Source organism: Electrophorus electricus, chromosome 21 (assembly GCF_013358815.1).
Source record: "Electrophorus electricus isolate fEleEle1 chromosome 21, fEleEle1.pri, whole genome shotgun sequence".
Lineage (NCBI taxonomy): Eukaryota > Metazoa > Chordata > Actinopteri > Gymnotiformes > Gymnotidae > Electrophorus > Electrophorus electricus.
Genome location: NC_049555.1, coordinates 1,762,394 through 1,779,853, shown reverse-complemented (window position 1 = coordinate 1,779,853; position 17,460 = coordinate 1,762,394). Strand labels below are relative to the sequence as shown.

Here is a 17,460-nt window from a genome sequence, read left to right as displayed (position 1 = left end):
GAGCTAAATGTCTTTGCTTAATTGTTGTTTCGGTTCTTTATTGTTTACATATTAACTCTTCATACTGAAGTGAATACTGTAGCAAAGCTAAGTAAAGACAGAAAAATAGACAATGCAGGGCATATGAGCTGTCATTCATATGACTGTCTATTGTCAAAGATTCTAGATCTAATGAGATTTTTATTCGATGCAGGTATAAAAATAGACAAAAAGAACTGGATTTGAGTCTGGATAATATGGGTGTGACTTTTTTTTTTAAAATTTAACTTAGTGTGAATGCCTTTTATTTAATTAAGGATAAACTTTGAAATGTTTAGTAGTGAACACAGCAGGTGGTAATCCATATTTTATTGTTAATTTATCACATTTTATTAAGTCCAATTCCAAACAGAATTCACACCCGTATTATTTAAATATGAGTGACTCAGATTCAGATTTTTGCCCATACACTTGCCCAAAAATCACATTTTAGCGCTACCGCTGACTTTCATCTTAAAAAACTTACTTAATCATCAGGAAAATAAAGATACTATAGTGCAGGTCTCATGGTAACTAAAATCTAAAAATAAAGTTAAAATACTGAAAAAAGTTGACCATGTACAGAACTCACATGTTTTGCAGCATCCATCCATGTATGTAACTACTGTGCCTCCAATCTAGGATAAGAATATTTGCTTAGGAAGAAATATGAGTGGACAAAATGCAACTCATATGCAAGCTGATAAAACACTTATCTGCATACTTCAGCTATATATATATATATAGTTATATTTTCAGCTCGACGTGTGTGTGTGTGTGTGTGTGTGTGTGTGTGTGATTATATATATATATATATATATATATATATATATATATATATATATATATATATATATATATATATATATATATATATATATAAAATAAAATAAAATAAAATAAAATAAAATATCTTAGCCCTGAACTAACCCTGAACCTACACCCTAATGGGTCTACTTAGCTCCATTAGTTAATGTAAAAATATTGCCTTATCAAATACATTTTAGAAAGGCAAAAGACAGACTGTCCCTTATCCATATTAAATCCAAATCATGATGATTTATGATGTACTTAAAATATCTGAAATCAGACTTGTAAAAACTATGCCAGTGAATTCCATAGAATTCCATGTGTGTATGCTTGTATGTATGTGTGTGTGTGTGTGTGTGTGTGTGTGTGTGTGTGTGTGTGTGTGTCTGTGTGTGTGTGTGTGTGTGTGTGTGTGTCTGTGTGTGTGTGTGTGTGTGTGTGTGTGTCTGTGTCTGTGTGTGTGTTTACCTTCATGCATTCTGTCTCATTGAAGGGGGGGCAGCTGTAGGAGTAGGACACCAGCACTGGCCCAGACTGAGTGTCTGCACAGTCGTACCGCATGCAGTCTGACACCCAGCTTTTCCCCGGCTGCTGGGCAGCAGACAGCACGTGTTAAAGTTGACAGCATACCACAGGGAATGCTGTCAACACTGTTATAGCCCACACAGCTCACAACACAAATGTGGTACATTTTTTAAGACAGGTATCTTAAAGGAAAGCCTTTAATAATATTTGCATTGCAGTTATATCTTTTATTTGGAGAAAAAGAAAGCTAGATTGAGATATAGTTCCCTTTGATCAAGTAAAGTAGCCTCGACAATCTTGCTGCTCCATGTTTTAAAAGATACTGATTGGCTGACCAACTCAGATTCTTCCAGACGGGTTTGTTAATGAGCTCGAATCTACATGGGTTGGTATCTTATTTGAAATAGAAATTTCTTATTTCTGTCACAGACCGAGGTATCCTCATGGATTAAGTATAATATACTGCTTGAAAACATGGTATCTATCTGGCATTATTTTCAGAATCTTAAGGCTATGCTGCAGATGCCTCCATCTTAACACCTACTCACATCAGGCCAGAGGGGGTAAGAAGGGTATATATACTATTGGTGACGTAAGTGAGGTTTGAAAAATGTTGACAGTAGCTCCATCATTTTGCAACTACTCTCATATCCCATATCATATCCCAAGGTATTTTCCATATCCTCAGTGGAAGTTATTGAGGGATGAACATTCACTAAGGGATGAGCAGTTACTGACCTCAGACCAGGTAAGTTGTTCAGCACTTCTACTGGTTGTTAACTGTAGGACAGACAATGCTGAAAAAACTAAGGCACCATGGGGAAAAGTCTGCTCAACTGAAGATGCTGACTGCAGGGAAGTTTGTGAATGTCTCTCACATTATTTACCATTTAATTCAGTCTGGGGAAACAATTCAAAGTGCTGAACCATTTATATATCACTTCAGCATCTCGACGTAGAATCAATACCAGTTTATGTAACCTTTGCGATAACTGTAAAAACTTAGAAGGGAATTTAACTCATTGTTTTTGGGACCATTTGCTTATCCACACATCCCAGGCATCACACTCCCCAAAACTTTTATCGAAAGCAACGTACAATTATGACTGAGTACAACTTGAGCAATTGAAGGTTAAGGGCCTTGCCCAGGGGCCCAACCTTGCCAGTGGTGGGGCTTGAACCCACAACCTTCCGATTACAAGTCAAGTACCTTAACCACCGCCCTCCTCAACTCACACGTCGCCTTACCCCTATTGTTAGTGTTACACACCTCGGCGTGTGTATTTATACTCCTCTGTCCCAACTTTCATGGAATTAAAATGTAATTTGACAGTGGGATCTTTACAAATACTGACTATTCACAGAGAGGTTTTAATCTGCACCACTTAAGGGACTGAACACTACCCAATGATTAACTAATCTGGTGGGTCTAAATAACGGCTTTTAATAACTGATTTTATTTACTGGATTAATGTTAACCCAATTATTTAGAGGCTTGGGCATTTAAAGGACTTAAGTTTAGTTCAAATTTGGTAAAGTGATGATATACTGTATATATGTATAACACAAACATATCTGTAACCTTCGTTTTTATTTTTGCAGAACATTTTGTCGTAGAGTCTCACCTTGTACAAGGTCAGAGATCCATTGTCACTGTGCTGCACACAAGACACATTCTTACACAGTCCACAGCAGGCGCTCTGGTCCTTAGGGGGAACATAAACCTGGTTCTGAGGGGTAAAAAAAATCAAAAATAATGTGAAAAGAATGTACATGTACAGGTGTCAAGATGGAATTTAAAAAGTGGGAAAGCTTCTAAAACCAGCTGGTGTGTGAGAGCAGGTGTTCAGAACAGCTATTTGTTAATGGAATATTTCCCTTTGCATGTGGCACTTATATTTCTGAAGGATAAAACAAAGCTCTCATAGGACTGGAATCTGTAGTATGGCAGTTTTCTGAACAAGATCACAAAAATAGTACAATTCTCATTTACACTCACTGATCATCAGAAATACGTACTTTGTACGCACACTTTATAGGTGTACAGTTAGAGACTCTACCCCAATCAGTGATACATGCAGTTTCTAAGAAAATGGTGGGGGAGTGTCCTCTGGGCCAATTCAATCTATGTGTTTTTTCTTTATTTTGACTGTGTGCTTAAGTGTGGTTCTTCATGTTTAACTGCATGTGCCTGTGTGCATGTTTATTTGACATGTTTCTCTATGCTTTACTGCATGTGCCTGACTTTTGCATGTGCATGTTCTAAGTACTTACAGGCTGACACTGTGCTGTGCAGTTAGTACTGGATGCTTGTATGCGGTAGAAACCCGTGTCAGGGTCCAGAGTGCGTGTGCACCTCGTGGTGTAGCACACACCCAGAGCAGTGTGTTCCATCAGAGTTTGACCTGGCCTCATCACACCTCTTTCTCCATCTATACATACTGCATCTCTCACTGAATAAGTGCACAAACACACACGCACCAAATATATTATCATTATAGAACAAGACCTAAATACTGTATATACACATGCCAGTTATGAAGACAGACGTTATTAATGTTAACAATGTAGAATCAATTCTATTTTTAAAGCTTTGATTGGCAGCTTTAGTTTCAGGGCATTTTTTTTCTTACCGCACTGATATTGTTTGCAGCTGCACTGGTTCGCAGGATCTGTCAGAAATGTTCTGTCTAATTGCAAACTCTCACCCTTTAACACAGCAGCAGAGTAACACGTGAGTGTCATACAATGGAACAAAACCTTAACTATAAAAACAGCTGGCCCAATGTAAGAAAAAAATATAACGTAATCATGGTGTTTTCACTGTTATGATGATAAGTGGCAATTTCCTGGTTTTACACTGCTCCATTGATAATACTCATTGGCGCCCTTTCCCCAGTGGAAAGAGATGCTCTGATTTCAGTGTCTGATTTGGCATGGGATTATATATACTGTCTCCTAGAAATCCAGACTCTGGACTCCTACTGCAGATGGAGATGCCGCTGGTGATATAGCATGGGACACACCATCATACGGGAAAACAGTTAAAAACAAACAAAGATAAACAAATACTGGAATTTGACTCAACTGACTTACCAAGGAACATTTAGGCCAAGTGATTTTTTCGCATGCGCATTCTGAAAGAGACCAAAGACCAAGCAAAACATCAGTTTTAGGTCACCTTACACAAACACAAACTCAAACACAAACACAAACACAAACTCAAACAAACACACACACACACACACACACACACACACACACACACACACACACAGCGTCTCTCATTAATTTCCACATAGACTGAGGGGTAATTTACCACATGTCTGTGATGGGCAGCACTGCTCTGGATTCACAGTGGAGACAACAGTCATTCCAACTGGACAAGTCATCACTGAACATCGGGATGGCTCGCACACTGAGAATACACACGCACAAAGATATCTGTACATGTGTACTATGTACTATGTGTGTGAGAGAAGTACGATAGCATCTAGTGTGGACTCACAGCAGTGGTAAACTGGGCAGCAACGTTCTGTACTGTTTGTGTCCACTGTGAGCAGTTCAACACTGGCACAGTCAGGGACTACATCAGAACAAACATCACACACTGCAACATGCACAGAAACCAAACACACACACACACGCATCTATTAAACAATGTCAAAAGATTGCATTGTCCAGCAATGAAATATAACATCACAGAACATGGAGTCTCAAATTTGAAGAACCTAAACAAATGTTTTGCAAAGTACTAGCATCACAAGGCTTGCTTTCAGTAAATGTTCTTGTTCGACAAGCTTAAATATGTGTGTGACTGTACACTAAACCTGCAAAGAAGGGGCAGAAACACACTTTGGTTTTGAGACAGGTGTGGAATTTGAAGCCTTTTTCATCAGAACAGAAGGGCATTTTTATTAGGCAGTGTTTATGTCTACCACATGCAATTTGTCCTGATTTTAAACTGTATCAACTAGAAAGCATTGTAGTGGGTAAGGTTAAATGTGGGATTTGTTACTAGGGATGTGAATGTTCCCGATACCACACATTGTTCTATCAGTTCCATACTACATTGCCACATTTTTTTTTCATGATTTTGACAATGATAGACTCTTAATGTTAACAGGAAATTTTTATTAATTTGATCAGTTGCAAGTGATGTCTGTTTTTAAGTGGTTTCCATGTCACATATTGCAGTGCTCGTTATATACATTAAGGAGATGTACTTGCCATAGCAGTATTACACCAGCACAAATTAAAGGCGATGACTCACTGCAAATGTGGGCTAGGCAGCAGCTCCCTTCAGTGTGAGTGACAATAAGCGCCTGATCCTCCCGACACACAGGAACATCCAGCACACACTGCTCAGGATCACACTCTACAGACAGAGGACCGACCCACTAGTGCATATGTGTATGTACATCAGGATGACACAGTGAAAAACAGTAGTATTACTTTCACCCAAACAGACGAGCATCAAGCCAGCCTATTACCACACATTATGGTGCTATTACCACACATTACTTACACACATTTTACCACACATTTACATCAACTTTAAAATCTAAGATAGGACAGATATACACAGGCACACAGACAGATGCACAGACACACACATAAGTGCGTGTGCTGGCACACAGACCAACATCAAGGACTCCATAGGTCAGAGTACTATTACCACACATCACAAATCAACACAAAGACTCACTTTCAAACATTACAAACACATTCTTTATACTCACCACATGCGTACTCTGGACAGCAAGAGTCTTGTCTAAAGTATGACACCATCTTTTCTCCAAATTTACACCCAAGAGGAGCTGCTTCACATGCACTCTGATTACACACTGCAACACAGCACACTGTTTAATTTAGGTATGATCACACACACTAAAGCACAGAACAGCACAGTAGGTCTAGATGTATATATGTTGGTTAGATGTGACCACAGCAGCAAGATAGGAACTGCATGAAATGCATTCAGGACTTTTACTCCCATGTAAAATTGGAATATGCAATTTGTATGCCTTGTTTGTGTTTGTATAGGTGGTTTTCACATTGTCTGTAGTTTTGTACACAGCCTGTTTTCTGTAGTTTCCTTATTGTAGCCTATTGAAATGTATTCCTTGTTTAAAATGTATTCCTGGACTCTCCATGTTGGCCCACTGACACTGGACCATGACTACGGCTCTGAATATCGATTTGCTCTTAATAAATCTCAGTCTTCTCAGCGTATGGGTATGACTCATGATCGCTCCACCTTACACAAACATTTCTTCATTTTGTCTAATAAACCAATTTTTGTGTCTATGAGGACCGTAATTTAGCAAGTAATACAGATTGGAAACTCAACATTATACATTAATGTTTGGCATGTATGTATATACTGTCCATGCAAATTTTAGGTATGTGTTTAACTGACCACACATTCTTCGTGGGCAGCAACTGTTGTCATCTGCAAGGCTGATGCTGATCTCTCCTGCTCGTGTACAAACTGGCTGGGGAACATTGCTGCAGTTGAACTTGACTGGCACGATGCCATCACTCTCACACCTATACATACAGCATCCATCAATGGACGCCTTCCAGACCTCCCCCAGGGTGCGAGGAGCACCAAAGCTATCAGTGCAAGCTGCAGAAATAACGGAACATCAAGTTCAAACAACTGTGATTAGAGAAGATGATGTGAGAGATGGATAATAATAATAATAATAATAATAATAATAATAATAACAACAACAACAGCAATAATAATAATAATGCCAATAGTAATAATAATAATTATAATAATGCCAATAGTAATAACAACAACAACAATACTTATTATTATTAATATATATAATACATTATATAGGGCACTTCACAAACCCAAGGGTGCTTTACATTCAGGAAAGGAAAAAAAATGGATGAATAACCAGCAGTAAAGAGGAAAGTATTAAGTTGGAGATGGATGGGAGACCATACCACATTTTTGAGGTGGGATGCACAGTGTAGAGTAGGGCCGATGAAGGAGAGTTCCCTGCGGGCACTCACAGCCCTCAGACAGGCCTGAGCACTGCTCTACGTGATACTCAAAGTCCTGGTTAGGACATGACACTGCTGTACAGGCTGACAGACATGCCTGGTACTGCAGATTCTCTGGGCACATGAATGCTAGAGGAAAAGAGGCAGAGAAATGCACTGAATATACAAATTACACAGTCAATTCCTTGTCATTTGAGAAGTCAAAGAAGCTAAAACTATTACATTTGCAGGTTAAGTAGCTTTTCATAATAATCTTTAAGAAATAAAAAAGAATCGTGTGTATGTGGACTGAAACGTACGGCAGTAGTGTGGACTTCTCCACTCGATACAGATGTTGAACCTGTTACAGGATGCCACGTAGGCAGCAAGAGCTACACAAGGGTTGTTAACGTACTCCGCATCTCGCACCCACACTTCACAAAATGTGGCTGGTGGAACCTGACATGCATGCATGCATGCACATGCGCACACACACACACACACACACACACACACACACACACACACGCATATACACAAGAACACACCAAAAGTTGTAACCAAATGGCAGATACTATAGGGGTGCATCTGAAGTTAGCAGCTTATGTATGTTAGTGGACTTCTCTTAAGCTCTTTTGATATAGAATGCGCGATATAGATGTGGGCACACAGGCAATTAACTGCACATTCCAACCTAAATACTTATAAATAAAAGTTAATAATCTGCACTTTTCACCAGTATTTATCTTATTGTTTAATCTTTTCATCTTAAATGCATATTTTGTTATTTTTGTCATATTGAAGTACTGGGAAGGTATAAAAGTTGCAGGCATGTAAGAATTGTATGTGTGGTTGTGTAAGGTTGCATACATAGGGGCGGCAGGCGGTGAAGCTGGGGTTGTTGAGCATGCTATGACAGGTGGAGCAGTCACTGGTGGAGCAGTTAACCTCCCTCCTCCTGCTGTGGCTTACATAGCTGGTGGTGTTGGGCACCTGCCAGCTATCAATGAACACAGCTGGATCCTCAGTCTCAGCCACAACGGTACCATTGGACAGGGTCAGATCGTTCAACGGGTTACCATCACAACAGCCTGCAGTAACAGCGCAATAAAGTTTGCATTTATATTCAAAAACAGAAATTAAAAAATGTACAGACATGTCATGCAGCCCTCCGGAATCACACACTACATGCCTTGCCTGTTTGCTCCTGTTCTATCACCCATGCCAGCTCCTCGACTCAGAATTGGATTTGCTCTTTGCGTTTGCCTGGTTTGTATTGATGTTAATAAACTGTTTGATTGATGGTCATCCGCGAGTGTCTGACCTGTCTTGCACCGTGACGAGAAGTTATGATTGTGTGAGATGGTTGGCCACATACCGCATAGTCCCATGGTGGAGAGCTTGTTAGTGCAGGTGTCTGTTTCAATCACCATCATGCCTGTACTGTGGAACCACTGGATCTTCAGGCCCGCAGGACTTCGGATCAGATACATGTTCCCTGTATCTAGAACCTCAAAACCATACTTTTTAAACCGTGGTTTTGCATACCTAGAGTTCACATACAGCTGTGAAAAAGGAGAGAAATTCCTGAATCCAGTACATGCACCACATGAGCAAGTTAAGAATATGGTGACAGAGAAATAAATGCACAGGTATACTAAAAATAGCTGGCAGATATTAATGTAGCTCCATTTGCATGCCTCTGCTTTCTGTTGTCTGTTAAATGTGTATTTAAATGGATAAATGGTAATTGTATACTGGAGTAGATAGATAGGCAGACACATGTACTCACATGTCTCTGGATGCGATTTATGAGCACCTCATTGGCTTCATGGGTAATATTCAAAGCTGTCAGGCACAGGTGTGTGAAGTTCCAGATAACCTGGAGAGCCAAATGAAGAGTAAAAACAGTGACATGAAAAATAAGGCAAATGTAGGACCTGACATCTCCAGGAAAAGTGAACCGACTGGCATTGCACATGATCTCAATCAAAACTTTGCAAACCACTCCTCAAACACCTCAAGGCAATGCACATTTTTGCATTGCATTTCAGCTTTCAACACTTGAATCAATTAGTAAAGGAGTGTATAACATTAAGTACCTGACCTGGGAGTTGGAATCAAACAAAAATGTAGGTTACAATGTCTGCACTTACCAAATACTGACTACACAAGTGACCAGAGTTGTATTAACTGCACAGTGCAAAAAAAATCTAATTGTTTCAATTATTCTGATGTGAGAGGAGAGGCATGGAGGAAAGAAGAAGGAAATGGGTCCCAAAGAGGCACAGAATAGAAAACTGAGTGTATATCTGTCCCACTGTGCTGTCTGAGCTGAGTGTATATCTGTCTCACTGTGCTGTCTGAGTGTATATCTGTCTCACTGTGCTGTCTGAGTGTACATGTGTCTCACTGTGCTGTCTGAGTGTACATGTGTCTCACTGTGCTGTCTGAGCTGAGTGTATATCTGTCCCACTGTGCTGTCTGAGCTGAGTGTATATCTGTCTCACTGTGCTGTCTGAGTGTATATCTGTCTCACTGTGCTGTCTGAGTGTACATGTGTCTCACTGTGCTGTCTGAGCTGAGTGTATATCTGTCTCACTGTGCTGTCTGAGCTGAGTGTATATCTGTCTCACTGTGCTGTCTGAGCTGAGTGTATATCTGTCTCACTGTGCTGTCTGAGCTGAGTGTATATCTGTCTCACTGTGCTGTCTGAGCTGAGTGTATATCTGTCTCACTGTGCTGTCTGAGTGTATATCTGTCTCACTGTGCTGTCTGAGTGTACATGTGTCTCACTGTGCTGTCTGAGCTGAGTGTATATCTGTCCCACTGTGCTGTCTGAGCTGAGTGTATATCTGTCTCACTGTGCTGTCTGAGTGTATATCTGTCTCACTGTGCTGTCTGAGTGTACATGTGTCTCACTGTGCTGTCTGAGCTGAGTGTATATCTGTCTCACTGTGCTGTCTGAGCTGAGTGTATATCTGTCTCACTGTGCTGTCTGAGTGTATATCTGTCTCACTGTGCTGTCTGAGTGTACATGTGTCTCACTGTGCTGTCTGAGCTGAGTGTATATCTGTCTCACTGTGCTGTCTGAGCTGAGTGTATATCTGTCTCACTGTGCTGTCTGAGCTGAGTGTATATCTGTCTCACTGTTCTGTCTGAGTGTACATGTGCCTCACTGTGCTGTCTGATCTGAATATACATCTGTCTCACTGTGCTGTCTGAGCTGAGTGTATATCTGTCTCACTGTGCTGTCTGAGCTGAGTGTATATCTGTCTCACTGTGCTGTCTGAGCTGAGTGTATATCTGTCTCATTGTCCTGTCTGAGTGTACATGTGTCTCACTGTGCTGTCTGAGCTGAGTGTATATCTGTCTCATTGTCCTGTCTGAGTGTACATGTGTCTCACTGTGCTGTCTGAGTGTATATCTGTCTCATTGTCCTGTCTGAGTGTACATGTGTCTCACTGTGCTGTCTGAGTGTATATCTGTCTCATTGTCCTGTCTGATTGTATATGTGTCTCACTGTGCTGTCTGAGTGTATATCTGTCTCATTGTCCTGTCTGATTGTATATGTGTCTCACTGTGCTGTCTGAGCGTATATCTGTCTCACTGTGCTGTCTGATTGTATATGTGTCTCACTGTCCTGTCTGATTGTATATCTGTCTCACTGTGCTGTCTGATTGTATATGTGTCTCACTGTCCTGTCTGAGTGTATATCTGTCTCACTGTGCTGTCTGAGTGTACATGTGTCTCACTGTGCTGTCTGAGTGTATATCTGTCTCATTGTCCTGTCTGAGTGTACATGTGTCTCACTGTGCTGTCTGAGCTGAGTGTATATCTGTCTCACTGTGCTGTCTGAGTGTACATGTGTCTCACTGTGCTGTCTGAGTGTATATCTGTCTCATTGTCCTGTCTGAGTGTACATGTGTCTCACTGTGCTGTCTGAGCTGAGTGTATATCTGTCTCATTGTCCTGTCTGAGTGTACATGTGTCTCACTGTGCTGTCTGAGTGTATATCTGTCTCATTGTCCTGTCTGAGTGTACATGTGTCTCACTGTGCTGTCTGAGTGTATATCTGTCTCATTGTCCTGTCTGATTGTATATGTGTCTCACTGTGCTGTCTGAGTGTATATCTGTCTCATTGTCCTGTCTGAGTGTATATCTGTCTCATTGTCCTGTCTGATTGTATATGTGTCTCACTGTGCTGTCTGAGCGTATATCTGTCTCACTGTGCTGTCTGATTGTATATGTGTCTCACTGTCCTGTCTGATTGTATATGTGTCTCACTGTGCTGTCCGTGCTGTGGCACTCCTGCACCAGAATGCTGATGGTCTCGTTGGGCAGCCGAGTCACCACATAGGAAGCAGCTTTAAAAATGGCCACATTGTTCCCATCAAATGTCACCACATTCAGGTCAGGAAATACTGAACAGCGACCTAAACACCAACACAAACCACAATATTCAACCTTTAAAAATACTGTACATAACAATCTGTACACCTGGGTGTGAGGTGTATTACTCACATGGACAGGTCCACTTTGGGCAGCACTTGTCCCCATTGACCTGTACAGCGAATCCCAGGAGGCCACAGTTTGGGGGGCTGGAGTCGTAGGGACAGCTCTGGGACTTATTGAACAAGAGCAACTGACCACTCACACAAATGAGTTTAGTGCACTCATCCACCACCTCAGAATATGGTGGCTACAAAGACACACACACACACACACACACACACACACACACACACACACACACACACACACACACACACACATAGAGTGAGAGATAGAGTATAAGTATTAAAAAAATTAAACAATTTACATATCATCAACCATTTCAACATGATGGTTTCAACATCATATCTTTTGATTTTGTTTGTAGCAAGATCTTTAACTATAACCTGTGCAGTTGTAAATTTAGGGGAAGTATGAATGTGAAGAATGTGAGCTTCAGTCACAATTTTAGTTAGATTACTTATATAGTTAAAGTTAATGATTAAACTCATCATTAGTTGATCATCTGAGTTAGGTGTGTTGGAGCAGGTAAAACAAATCCCTGTAAAACACAGTCTGTTGGACCAAGTCTGGAAACTACACCAACAATACAAGCAGTACAATTAATTGGGAGAACAGACAGCTATTTTAGGTTAGATGAAAAATGTCTTTCAGAACTTTGTATTGAGACATTTTAAAATACTAATATTAATCAAATTATTGACAGTGAGGAGTACCAAAATATCAAAGACTACATAATGCCCTATTGCATTGAACACCATCAGACTTGAAAACATAGAAGACTGGCCTGTTTTTTTGAACTCACCATGCAGACTTTGGGGGAAACAACACCCTCTGTTGTGGTGGATGAAGCTGTTTTAGTCAAAGAAGTCTCCTCTTCTGGAGTCATCCAGTGCTTTGACTCTGTTACAGATGGAGAGGTGGGTGTTGCAGGGACTACAGAACTAACCTCTGGGGAAATGTCTGGGGCAGGGGGTCGTTCAGTCACCACTGGACTTGCTGATGAAGATGAAGTTGTGGGAGAGGTAGTCGTTTTAGAGGATGTAGTTGTGTAGTTGGATGGTGCCAAAGGACTGTCTGTTGCAGTGACTGTGCTCATCAATATTGCAGTGGTCTTGGTTTCACTTGCATGTTCAGGTGTTTGAGGATATGCCTTCGTGCTAGGAATTGTTGAGAAGAGGCTAGTTTGGGAAACAGGCTCTGTCATCTCCAGAGAAACAAATGTACTTGTGGCAGCCTTTTCAGTCACCAATGAAGGTGAAATACTTGTTGTTTTTGTGATCCTGGGAGTTCCTTGTGTGGTGGAGACAGAAATAGTTGAGGTGAGGATGGTTGTCATTCTCTCTGAGGGAGAAGTCAATTCTGGAGGTGATGTGCTGGACATGTACAGTGCAGGTGACCATGATGAAGGTTGTGTGGCTTTAGTAGTAGATAGTGCAGCTCTATCGGTGTGTGGAGGGTAATGAGTTGTCTCCGTTTTTAGATGGAGAATTGCAGAGCTGAGGGTGGAGGTCTTGCTCCCTGTGGTTGACAAAGTTGGGTGAGGCTTTTCAGTTGCAGCTGCAGTGCTCATCATGGAAGTAGAAACTGTTGGTTGTTTCTGTGGGACTAATGTGGTTGCTGAGGTAGTGATAGTAACCTTGGGAGACCCTGGTGTATAACTAGGCAGTGTTTCCTTTGTCATTATCTTGGCTGCAATTGTGGGATGTGATGTAGAAAGCTGAGTGGAGGTGATGACACTCTCTCTGAGGTGTGCTGTGGCTGAGGATGACTCTGGAAATGGACTCACATGTGACTCTGTGGAGCTTGCTGTGGTAGCCTTCGATGTGGTACCAGTGATTACCATTGGAGAAGTTCTGGGGGTTGTCACGTGAGTGGGTAAGACCTGTGAAGGTGTCAGCACTGATGTGATATGTTCTATAGGTGAAGGAAATACAGTGGTGTGTGTGGTTAGCAATGGCACTGCGGTGCTTGTATCAGTGGGCTCTGCGACTTTAATAGTGGTTTGAAAGAGTTCAGGTGGAACAGACTGGGTAGAAGTGAACCGTGTGGTGGCAGTTTGACTCAATCCCCAGGATGTTGTTGTGTGTAAAATCTTCTCAGAGACTGGAACTGCAGGAGACCAGGGTGTGTGAATGCTACGGGGAATAAGAGTTGGCTGATCAGTTGTTGTCAGTATGGTTTCTACTGCCTTAATTGTAGAAACTGTGGAAGGCCCTGAAATGATTTGAGTTGCTTGCTGATCTATATCTGGGATGACAGGTAAGGTTGTTTTGGAAGTTTCAAGTTGCTCTGGTGTAGTAATCGTAAGCAAAGAGTGTGTTGTTTGTGTTAAGGGTGATGTCTCAGGTTTCACTGGGAGGTGTGTTGTAGAGGTTTTCATCACAGCAGATGAAGTAGGCTTAGTTGTCCCTGTGGTGTGTGCCACTGAATATTCTCTTGTTTCAGTGCCACTTACTGGTGTTGATTTCAGAGTTCTGAAGGCACTAACTGTTGTGTTGAACTCTGTGGATGGAGTGAACACAGGAGTTGTAACAGTCAATATATGTATAGGAGGAGATACAGTTGGCTGTGTTATGGTGGCAGATGTATTTAACTCCAATGGAGGAACTCCATATATTGAAGAGGTTTCAGCACTAAAAGTCTTTGCACTGGCTGTAGAGATCACAGTGGGTCTAGCAGTGGCATTGGAAAGCTTTGAGACAGTGGCAGGTTCAGTGCTGGCTGTATCTAGAAGAGACTCTTTGAGCGTCAGGGAAGTGGACTCAGTAGTGTCTCTGGGGGTAGATTTTGGGAGAAAGAGGAGAGTACTTATTCTAGTGGGCTGCTCAGCTGACATAGGGGACACGCTGGACACTACAGGTGAGCTGGTAACTGTGGATAGTGCCAAAGTCCCTGCTGACCTTAGAGTTGCAGAGGTCACTGGTGAAGAGATAGAAGTAGACACTGTCTGTGTCCTTACTGTAATGGGGGAAAGAGAGGACATGTCGGGGCTTCTAGTGGTTCTGAGAGTAGAAGATAGTGGCTTAGCGGAGGAGACAGATGTCTTCACAGTTGTTACAGTTGTCTCTAGCACAGCCATGATAGGAGCAGTACTTGGTGTGGGCGAGAGAATTAAACCGCCCGTAGTGGCTGTTGTACTAGCTGTACTACTAGGTTTTGGAGAGGGTGACATCATCTGAGTTGTGGAGGTGATTGACTCTGTAGCTGGACGGCTACTGGTGGAGATCTCTGTATCCAGAGGTTCAGAAGTGACAACTGTAGATGTTGTTATGAGGCCTGGTGGTGTAACTGGAGGGTTAATACCTGCACACAAACACACCACAGGTTAGACAGGATGCCCAGCACAAGAGAAAGGAAAGAGCAATGCACACAGAATTACATAGAAATATTAGTTACAGAGCTTTACGGTAACCTTGCCCAACACCTGCTCCAAGTTTTGTAGCAGTAAAAGTAGTTTTGCTGTGTGCTTAGGCTTATGGATAAGAGGCAAATGTACTGAATATCACCTTTTGGCAGGCAACAGCATTTGAACAATTAATTTTAATAGTCACAGCATCAGTAAAAACACTGACCAGCAATTTTTTGGCATTTTCATTGAGAAAAGGATAAGTATTGCTCTTTTATAATTTTGCATTTTGTAGCAGTAGCAGAAATGCATTGATGTGCAGTAGCTTACAGTCCTCCACGTAGACACATTTTTGAGTGACCTCGTCCAAAACCATGTGCACTGGACACTGGGCCACACATCCCTCTACCCTGCAGAGAATTACACAAGCTTATCATTACACACATAAGATGATGGTGAAACACAGACGTAAATAAGTGTTAGCTGTGTATTTATGTTCTTACTTTAAAATATCAATACAGCTCCGTGCTGCTGGGTCACTGCATGTTCTAAAACATGGACTCACACAGGACTCATATCGCCATTGGCAAAGAGGACCCATGGAGTAGTCTGTGGTGCTGCCTGCTTTAAAAAAAAAAAAAAAAAGGATTTAGAGAATCTAAAATCATCCACACGTTTGTGTGCACATGTTTGTGTGTACATGTCTTACCAGCAAGTTTGAAGAGAGTGGCCCTCCGGTAGCGATCTGAGTGGTTGTACTTCAGGAGTTGGAGTCTTGACAGCATGTAGTGTAGGAAAAATCCTGGCCACACGAGTGACTCTAGTGAATCAAATCCAGAGATCCATGTGTTTCTATGCAGTATAAAAGTTGCTGCATCCCAGAATGCCTTGCTGTCCTCCCATTTGTGCAGTCTTAAACGGCCACTGCGTTCGGTGTGGAGGAAGTAGTTTGGTCTATCTGCTGCTTCAAAGGAAACTAGTGATGGGTCTAGAGCACAAAAAACAGTATCCTTCAAGTCACATTAAACAGTATCAACCTCATAGGGCCTAAAACAAAACAAAAACCTCCATTATGTACTGATAATAGGTAATACCCATCAGACATGATTATTTGAAAGATGCATGTTTCCTGACTAGCAGATGCCACTAGGACATGAATTATATTATATTTTATATAATGTTGTACTTTGGCTTGAGTTTGTTATTTGTAATGGGTATCATTGTATTATACAATTCTGGTATTGGCGAGCCTCAATTTGAATACATTTAAACACAAATATTAATATTTACCAGTGGTAATCTGCTGGATGTAAAAAGAGCATAGGCCATGACTAGTTGTCCACAAAGACCAAAACACAGTTAAATGCATAAGCATGTGGTTTACTATAGCAAATATAACATGTTTTATATGTGTGCACATAAGGATGCGCGTGTTCTACCGTGCGGTCTGGTTTTGCTGAGTCCTGGTGTCATCATGAACCGAGTCAGGACACCATCAGTACTCTCCATTCCCCTTTTCAGGAACACCATTCCATTTGTCTGATTGGCTGCTAATAGCAAGTTCCTGTCCCTATGGGTTAGCAACCTCAATGGACCTTTACCTATAACTGTATAACATTTTTCAAGCAAACACACACACACGCAAACACACACACACACACACACACACACACACACACACACACGGACTTCTAATCATCATGGGAAGCTGTCAAACGATTGCCGAAAACAATGGATTTATTCTCTGCATACCTTTATTGTAGTATTCACAGTCATATGCTGCAATCAGAAACAAAAAAAACATTACTGTTTATTCTAATCATTACAACACCTGACTCATCTCTTCACTCTCTGAATACACCGTATGTCAGTGTATGCCTGGTGGAACAGTGGCTTTCAGGTTAAGCCTAACCTTAACCCTGAACATATTTGCAAACACACTAAAAGTGACAGTTACTCACGGCACAAGGAGGGGGTGCGCCAGTCAATGGTGATTCCGTGATGGCAGCATCGGTGAGCATACACTGCCACACTTGTACAGAAGCACTCACAGTCCCCTCCACGGCTGCAGCCACAGGTATCAGCTAGGCAGTTCATGTAGAACCACGTCACGTCCACCTACACAACAAGGTACATGTTTACAGTTCATGTACAACCACGTCACATCGACCTACACAGCACGGTATGCGTTTACAGTTCATGTAGAACGTCACTTCCGCCTACACAGCACGTTTTCACAT

General features: G+C 41.5%; 1 protein-coding gene across 1 annotated transcript in view; it reads right to left on the bottom strand.

Moving 5' to 3' along the window:
• otog (otogelin) overlaps window positions 1-17,460 on the bottom strand; it is a 49,090-nt gene that overhangs the window by 4,071 nt on the left and 27,559 nt on the right. Inside the window, exons 30-54 of the mRNA XM_027010499.2 lie at window positions 17,182-17,338; window positions 16,973-16,999; window positions 16,660-16,827; window positions 15,930-16,208; window positions 15,724-15,841; window positions 15,551-15,630; window positions 12,677-15,177; window positions 11,881-12,058; window positions 11,644-11,792; window positions 9,149-9,238; window positions 8,735-8,921; window positions 8,227-8,447; window positions 7,677-7,815; window positions 7,318-7,506; window positions 6,776-6,985; window positions 6,096-6,200; window positions 5,627-5,731; window positions 4,862-4,963; window positions 4,673-4,771; window positions 4,450-4,490; window positions 3,987-4,062; window positions 3,628-3,806; window positions 2,979-3,083; window positions 1,297-1,416; window positions 611-656 (exon numbers count right to left, since the gene is read on the bottom strand). Of these exons, the coding sequence (XP_026866300.2) occupies window positions 611-656; window positions 1,297-1,416; window positions 2,979-3,083; window positions 3,628-3,806; window positions 3,987-4,062; window positions 4,450-4,490; window positions 4,673-4,771; window positions 4,862-4,963; window positions 5,627-5,731; window positions 6,096-6,200; window positions 6,776-6,985; window positions 7,318-7,506; window positions 7,677-7,815; window positions 8,227-8,447; window positions 8,735-8,921; window positions 9,149-9,238; window positions 11,644-11,792; window positions 11,881-12,058; window positions 12,677-15,177; window positions 15,551-15,630; window positions 15,724-15,841; window positions 15,930-16,208; window positions 16,660-16,827; window positions 16,973-16,999; window positions 17,182-17,338 (5,671 nt within the window). The remainder of the gene's footprint in view (window positions 1-610; window positions 657-1,296; window positions 1,417-2,978; window positions 3,084-3,627; window positions 3,807-3,986; window positions 4,063-4,449; window positions 4,491-4,672; window positions 4,772-4,861; window positions 4,964-5,626; window positions 5,732-6,095; window positions 6,201-6,775; window positions 6,986-7,317; window positions 7,507-7,676; window positions 7,816-8,226; window positions 8,448-8,734; window positions 8,922-9,148; window positions 9,239-11,643; window positions 11,793-11,880; window positions 12,059-12,676; window positions 15,178-15,550; window positions 15,631-15,723; window positions 15,842-15,929; window positions 16,209-16,659; window positions 16,828-16,972; window positions 17,000-17,181; window positions 17,339-17,460) is intronic.